Source organism: Stenella coeruleoalba (assembly GCF_951394435.1).
Source record: "Stenella coeruleoalba genome assembly, chromosome: 11".
In the NCBI taxonomy this organism is placed as follows: Eukaryota; Metazoa; Chordata; class Mammalia; order Artiodactyla; family Delphinidae; genus Stenella; species Stenella coeruleoalba.
The window spans coordinates 47,202,412-47,210,023 of record NC_137157.1 but is presented as its reverse complement, the minus strand read 5'-3'; the positions used below and the strand labels follow the sequence as shown (position 1 = coordinate 47,210,023).

The 7,612-nt window shown below is 43.5% G+C and overlaps 1 protein-coding gene across 1 annotated transcript; it reads right to left on the bottom strand.

The window, feature by feature from the left end:
* Positions 1-4,413: 4,413 nt before the first annotated feature.
* On the bottom strand, positions 4,414-7,221 carry LRRC10 (leucine rich repeat containing 10). The gene has a single exon (XM_079938303.1). It carries the CDS (start codon positions 5,488-5,490, stop codon positions 4,651-4,653), a length of 840 nt encoding a protein of 279 aa, XP_079794429.1. The 5' UTR covers positions 5,491-7,221; the 3' UTR covers positions 4,414-4,650.
* Positions 7,222-7,612: the final 391 nt, after the last annotated feature.

The window sequence follows — 7,612 nt, the reverse complement described above, 5'->3', positions numbered from 1 at the left end:
AGTGCTTAGAATTTTAAAATCCATTTCAGTAGCCTTCTGTTTTTCTTTGAAGAAGGATAATATGTGTGCTGGTTTTTCTTTTACTCTCCTCAAGTCAGAATCCATTCTTTGCCTGCTTGGAGGCCATGGGACTTATCCCTGCTAACTGCCTCACAGCTCCCTGTGGACTGGTTTCCTGTGGTTTAATTCAGGAGGCACTGGTAGGATTTGGGGAGAGGGAATTGGTATTTTCTTCCTGGTTTTGCTCTTTGTCTCTGGAATTGGCTGCATCCCTGTGAGACCTACCAGTATAGCTCTCTGGGCAAGCCCTCTTTTCATGACTCAGCTCTTACTGCATTTTGGTAACATTTCTGTTCCCACTTTCACTCAGCCTTATGGGTGGGGCTGGCGGCTGCTGTGACTCATGCCAAATACAATCACTTGTATTACTCTGATCTTTCTCCCCGTAATTCTGTTTAGTAACAGTTCCTTTGTGAAAAGTCTCTTTGTAAATCGTTTGAGGTGAATGCATTTTCTTGTCAGGACCGTGACTCATAGAAGTCAATAGGATACTTTGTATGAAATTCTTTTCCGAAGTCTGCCTTGTCTTGTACCTACTCTGGTGTTTTAGAGTATTACTAGAGCAGAAATGTAAAGAGGACTTAACCTTTTTTTTAATCACAGTATTATTGTAGAACGTTGTTGATTCCCAATATGAATAAAGAGTAAAGATTTTAAAATTCTGAGTGGTACATAACACCTCTTTCAAAGAGGTATTGAAAAGACTATATGAATAAATCTACACAAGACCCTGAGGATAGTGCCTGACCTACAGTAGTGCTCCGTAAGTGTCAGTGTGTCCCCCTGTCCTGTGGCCTTGGTGCAGGATAAAATCTCCAAAATTCAGGGCTTCCCTGGTGGCGCAGTGGTTGGGGGTCCGCCTGCCAATGCGGGGGACGCGGGTTCATGCCCCGGTCTGGGGTGATTCCACATGCCGCGGAGCGGCTGGGCCCGTGAGCCGTGGCCGCTGGGCCTGCGCGTCTGGAGCCTGTGCTCCTCAACGGGAGAGGCCACAACAGTGAGAGGCCCCCGTATCGCAAAAAAAAAAAAAAATCTCCAAAATTCAAGTAATGTGGTCGAATTATACCAGCCACTGGGGATTCAAAGATAAATATCACCTGTTTCGTGTTCTCAGAAGTGGACAGTCCAGAAAGGGGGAAAAGCATGTAAACTTGTTTTTTAATGGCATTAATATTCTTTCTAAGAGTACAAGGTGTATCTTTTTTGTTACAGTGGCAAAGGCAGTAAATTATCTAGCAGACACACACCCGTGTCTTCAGTCTCATGTCTCTTGCCCTCATGACACGAATGGGTTTAGTGCCAAGGAATAGTCTCACATTTTCATGTACTTTGGTGATTTTGCAAATTCTAGCATAACAGGCAGAGGGCAAAGTATATTCGTTTAGATGTTTAAAAAAATGAATCCTTGGTAATCTTATCTGTGTTTTCCTGTATATGTAAACCAGAAGTGTTTGACCACTTTGCAGTTATATTTCTTATATTCAAGACTGGAGATAATATTGAAAATTCTACTGAGAAAAAGCTTTTTTTGTTTAATTGCTACTTACATTTTTTTCCTTCAAACAAGGAGTTATACTGATTGTACGGTAAATATAAGTATTGTACTGCCATGGTATAACACTTAGTAAAAGAACATGTTAAGTAAACATTAGCCATCACCTGCCAATCACTGTTCCATGCACTTCATACACAGTAATTTGTTTAAACCTAACGGGGCCCTGAGAGACAGAAACTGTTACCACCTTACTGATGAGAAAACTGAGGCACACAGGTAGGTAACTGACCAGTAAATATACAAAGGTAGAATGTGATCTCAGGTAGTTTGAAGCGTCATGCTCTTAACCATCGTAGTACACTGCCTCCAGGTTACTGTGTGTAAGATATGGGCTTTTAGTTAAAGTTGAGTAGTTGATTTTTAGAGTACAAGCTGACTTTTCAAGTGTGAAATTGCAAACTTAGTATTGTTTTAGGACAAAAACCTTGGGAATGTCCTTAGAATCCACGTTAAAGATTTTAGTTGGCATCATTCATTTTTTTTTATATATATATATATAAAACTCCTTTAGATTATTGGAGCACTTTTTTTATTATTTTTGGCTGTGTTGGGTCTTCGTTTCTGTGCGAGGGCTTTCTCTAGTTGCGGCAAGCAGGGTCCACTCTTCATTGCGGTGCGCAGGCCTCTCACTGTCGCAGTTCCCCGTTGCGGACCACAGGCTCCAGACGCGCACGCTCAGTAGCTGTGGCTCACGGGTCTAGTTGCTCCGCAGCATGTGGGATCCTCCCAGACCAGGGCTCGAACCAGTGTCCCCTGCATTGGCAGGAAGATTCTCAACCACTGGGCCACCAGGGAAGCCCCGGCATCATTCATATTTGTGGAAGCTAAAATCCTACATAAACTTCTGGAAGAGATTTTCCTCTGATGCACTTTGGGTTTCAGAACTTTTAAAAGTAAAAATGTTGGGGATTCCCTGGTGGTCCAGTGGTTAAGACTCGGCACTATCACTGCCATGGCCCGCGTTCAATCCCTGGTTGGGGAACTAAGATTTTCGCAGGTCGTGTGGTGCACCAAATAAAAGAAGTTAACTTTTGGTGCTTCAGCATTTTTCCCTTTTTAAGTTTATAATTATGTTAGAATTTCAAGAAAACATCAGAGGGTTATGGAAATGTAAATATGCACTTACGTAGTCAATTTATAAAATTGATTGAAATCCTATAGTGAAAACTTGGACAGCAAAATTCATGGTGAACACTTAACCATGTTGTTTAAGAAGTGTTTATTTGTTGTGTATTGATTATTTTAGAACAAAACAGTTTAATTTTGTGTCAGAATGTTTATAATTTGATATCTGTTTCAGACTAGTTAGCTCATTAGATGAAAATTCTGTAGGTCAATAGCTACAGCTTATGGCTTCCTTGGAAAAGGTGGGCCCCGTAATCTTAGGAGGGGGAAGAGAGGGTCAAAAGAAAATCATAGCCATTGTGAAGGATGAGCTGTGATTCAGCTCAGGAGGCAGTCTTGTTGGCAGAAAGTTTCTAGTATCAACTGAGTATAGTGTAATTGCAGTCATTAGGAGTGAGTAAATAGACTGAATCCTAGCTGTCTAATAGAAATCTGGACTCATTATTAAAGGAGTTAAGTATTTGACAATTTAGTGATTAAAAGGACCCTTTAGCAGTCTGATCAATGGGTTGTAGATACTCTACAGACTGCGAGGTGGTGACAGGAAGAGATTATGTGAAACCATGAAACTTTTTCTTCCTCAGGTTTAGCAAGAAATAATTGTGGTAGGAAAACATGAAAATAGTCTGCTGTATAATGTCATTTTAGAACCAAACTTTGCTGGGTTAAGATGCTTTTATGGCAAAAGTACTTTTTAAAAGCTAAATTCAGTATGTTTTAGTTAAGATGACACTTTTGTGTCCTTGACTACTGAAAGGGTTCAAGAACATAAAGGATTGTGTTATTAAACTACCCACTGACAGCAGTTTGTTTAAAATTGATGTATTCATGGGGAGAAGAAAAGGTCATGATTAACATCCTTCAGAGAAATAGCGGCCTGACTACCTAGGTTTATACACCGACCATCAAAAGATTTTATCTACAAAAATCAAACCAGAGCAAGGGCAGAGATACTGAGGCTGAAGAGGCAGACACTTCCTATATATACCACAACCTGCAATTCCAATTTCCAAATGGTTGTTGCAAGCGAACAGATTTCTCACCTACAACTTTTAACCTAATATGATTCTGGAAATGCCCTGCATGGCAAGAGATTCAATTCAATTCTGGTTCATTATGTGAGTAAACAGGAGGGCTCTGCTCCACAGAGGCAGCCATTCACAACGAGGCTTGATTTTGATGTGACCTCACTGCCAAGGAGAGATTCTGTTTTCTAGATGACTTTCAGCATTGCCCGTGACAGTCTACAGGTGGGTCAAGGAAAATGAGCGAAATCAGCATGAACCACTGTCAAGTTTTAAAGTGGCAGCTGGATTCCACCAGGGGGCATTCCCAGCCGGGGTGTCTTCTCAGCAGCCACTAAATTTCAGGGGAAAAGCTTCATCTTGAGCCTTTGCAACAACGAAGAGTCTGAATCGGACTGACTAGGTAGACATGTCATTTTTAAGTGGCCTGAATCGGTAATGTCTTCTTACCATTATGGTCATTCATAGTAAGAAAATACATCCTGCAAAGGGGTGGAGACAGGCCCCCTGAACTTTTAGATGAGCTCTGTAACAAATACCTTGTTTGAGGGGCTCATTGGCCTCATGACCAGCCACTCCTGGAGACTGGAGGAGGCCAAAGGGTCCCAGCCTTTCTTGCTCTTAAGTGTTTCAAAATACCTGCTCAGAGGGTGATTTTCTTGCAAAGAAGTTGTCATGCCACCTATAGCACACAATTTCTTCTGGGAGAGATGTTGGCCTTGAGTATTTTCTTCTTGGTGTGAGGTAGGCATTTCATTTGACTATTCCATTTTCCACTGGCAGAGCTGCCCCACCTGTCCTGCAGCAGTCCTTTGCATTCTAATGGAGAGGTCTCCAGAAGATGCTGGAGTTGGGTCCTTGGCATTGAACTACACCTGAAGCTTCTCAGGAGTTGCTAGGCGGAAGTAGAGGAGGCAGGGCAGGCACTTGTGCCTCCTGGCTTTCCTGCCTGGCCAGTGCGTAGCGCCTGGCTTTTCTGGGGTCAGGCTCTGGGGTCTCCTCCGCCCATCTTCCCACGCGACGCACCCCTTTGGCCACCTTGGGCGCATTCCTGCAAGGATTGTGGTCATAGATGACCAGCTTCAGGCTTGACAGGTGGGCCAGGCTGGGGAAGTAGCGGATGCTGTTCCAGTCCACATCGATCACCTCCAGGGAAGGCATGTGAAGCAGCACAGGGGGGAAGTCTGTCAGCAGGTTGCCTGAGAGCCAGATGGTCCTCAGCTCCCGGAGGCGCCGGAGCCGGCCTGGCAGCAGACGCAGGGCGTTGGAGCCAGCATGCAGAGTCTTAAGGAGACTCAGCTCACACACCACATCTGGCAGCTGGGTGAGGTAATTGGCCTCGACCCACAGGGTCTGGAGATTCTGGAGCAGGCTCAGCTCACCGGGGAGGTCGCAGAGTTTGTTGTTGCCCAGGTAGAGGATGCAGAGCTGTTTCAAGGTACATACTACCTGGGGCAGAGCCTTGAAGTTGTTGAAATCCAGGGCCAGGATCTGCAGATTTTGCAGCTGCCCCAGCTCCGGAGGCAGGCTGTTGAGGCGATTGTCACTCAGGTAGAGCTTGGCCAGCTGCTGGAAGGAGCACACGTGCACGGGGAAGCGACGGAGCATGTTCCCGCTCAGATCCACTGTCTTGTCCAGCGGCATCTCCTGGAGGTCTCTGACCATGTAGTTCTGGCAGCGGTCAGCCGGGACGAAGGCCGCGAGGGCCCTGATGGTGTTCCCCATGGCAAGCCGCAGCCCGCTGACCCTGGGGCTGCTGCCTCTGCCCTGAGGCCTGTCCTCCCCTCTCTTTATAACCTGGGGATTGCGTGACAGAAGCCAGTCACTGCAACAGAGAGAAGTGCTCCTGATAGCAACTTGAGTGTTGGGTGACAGGCAGGGTCCTGGAGGCGGGGTCTCACATACTTGCTTTCAGTCACCTAAGCCCCAGTCCTCTTTATCTACATTTTTTTGTTTGTTTGTTTCAAACGAAAAATAGCTTCACTGTTTTTTCTAATGATAAAACGTTGAGACATTACATAAAGGTGGAAAAGAAGAAAGTGAGAACAACCATAGTTACACCCACCAGGGATAAACACTGTAAACGTTTTATTTAACAGATGTCCTCCAGCCTTTTGCTACACATAATCAATTTGTTTAAAAAAAACATACACTGTTTAGGAGTCTTGTTTTTTATCAGAACATATGGACATATTTTTATGTTTGCAGGTATCCATGCAATTATTTTAAACACCTGCAAAGCATTCCATTATATGGATACACTGTAATTTAAACAGGTCTGTTGTTGGGCATCTAGGTTGCTTACAATGTGTCGCTATTATAAATATCCTTGTACATACAGCGTGAGCAGTTATCCACTAATTTCTTTAGGAAATGTCCTTAGAAGTGTTACTGGGTCAAAGATATGCATTCTTTAAAGGCTTTTCATTGGTAGTGTCTCCCCCCTAACCCCACCAGATCTGAACGAGTGTATACGCTCCACAAGTGTCCGTTTTCTTATTTCTTCATTCTTACCAGTTAGTAGTTTTCTACACTTAAAAAAATTTGCCTTTGACAAAAGACAAGTAGAAAAACAAGAAAGAGAAGAGGAAAATCAGCCTTCTAAAGCTTAAGTAAATGAGGGTGTATTCCTACAATGTGTCTGTCTGGGATGTGGCTCACTGCCTCAAAGGTTTGAGCTTCCTTCCATGGAGCTGAGTTACTGTGGGAAGAAGCTGTCCATCTGGGACATTTCCTAGTACTAGTCTAGGGCAGTCAGGCTAGTTCTGGCCAAAGGAAAGTGAGCAGAAGTGGTATAAAACATTTCTAGGCCTGGTTCATTTAGAACAAACCTCACCTTCCTCCACACACTTTCCCCATCTAATACCCAGGGTGACCTTAGAAGCCACCAAGTACGTGGAAGTCATATGTTGAAGTCCTGGGTATCCTGGATCTCTGAATAAGTGCTAGGGTCAGAACACCTCCCCTCCCACACACACTACCACCAGTTGGATTGAGGTAAATGAGAAACTTCAATTGTGTTAAGCGTGGAGATCTGGGGGCTTATCTCTTAACTTATCTTAATGAATAGAGTAGTTGTTAAAAATAAGGAGATAAATCCTTATATACTGATGTGCAAAGATATTAAGGATAAATAAAGGGCAAAAAAACAAGTTTCAGAACTCTTTTTACCATTCCATCTGGGGAAAAATACACATATTCTTGCATATGCCTAAAAGTATCTGTAAGACAAAACAGTGATTATCTCTGGGAAATCTGCCTGAAGGTTTGGGGGTGATAGGAATGCTGACTCTTCCATTTACACCCTCTTGTATTGTTTGATTTTTTTTTTAACTATATACATATATTACTTTCAAAAACTCTATTCCAAAAGAAACGGATTGTTTCCATTTCCAGAAGAAATGGGTTTCCATTTCTAGCAGCCTGCCTGCTGTCTGGATAGAGTGCCAGGTTTGAGGGGAAGGCTTCATGCACCATTTAGCCTCCTCCAGTGCCTTTACTGCTAAATTGCTTATAATAGACTGAACAGAGCAATACAGGAGCATTCCATGTGAATGACCATTCTACAGAGCTATTTGGCAGTGCGGCATCACTACCCACCTTCTTTCTTCTCAGTCATGACTAAAGCCAGTGTCCTTGGACTTTCTAAACATTAAACGTCAAGGGCTTATCTTAAGCCCTCTCTTTGCTTTGCTGATTTGTCCTGTAATAACTAGCCTCTCAACAGGTACTGTGCTTTGGCTCTATATTTAGCATGGTCAGTGGTGACCACAAATGGTCATGAAGCTGCTGCCCTGATGTCCCTAAAAATGATAACAATAATAATGATTGCTACCCATTATTATTT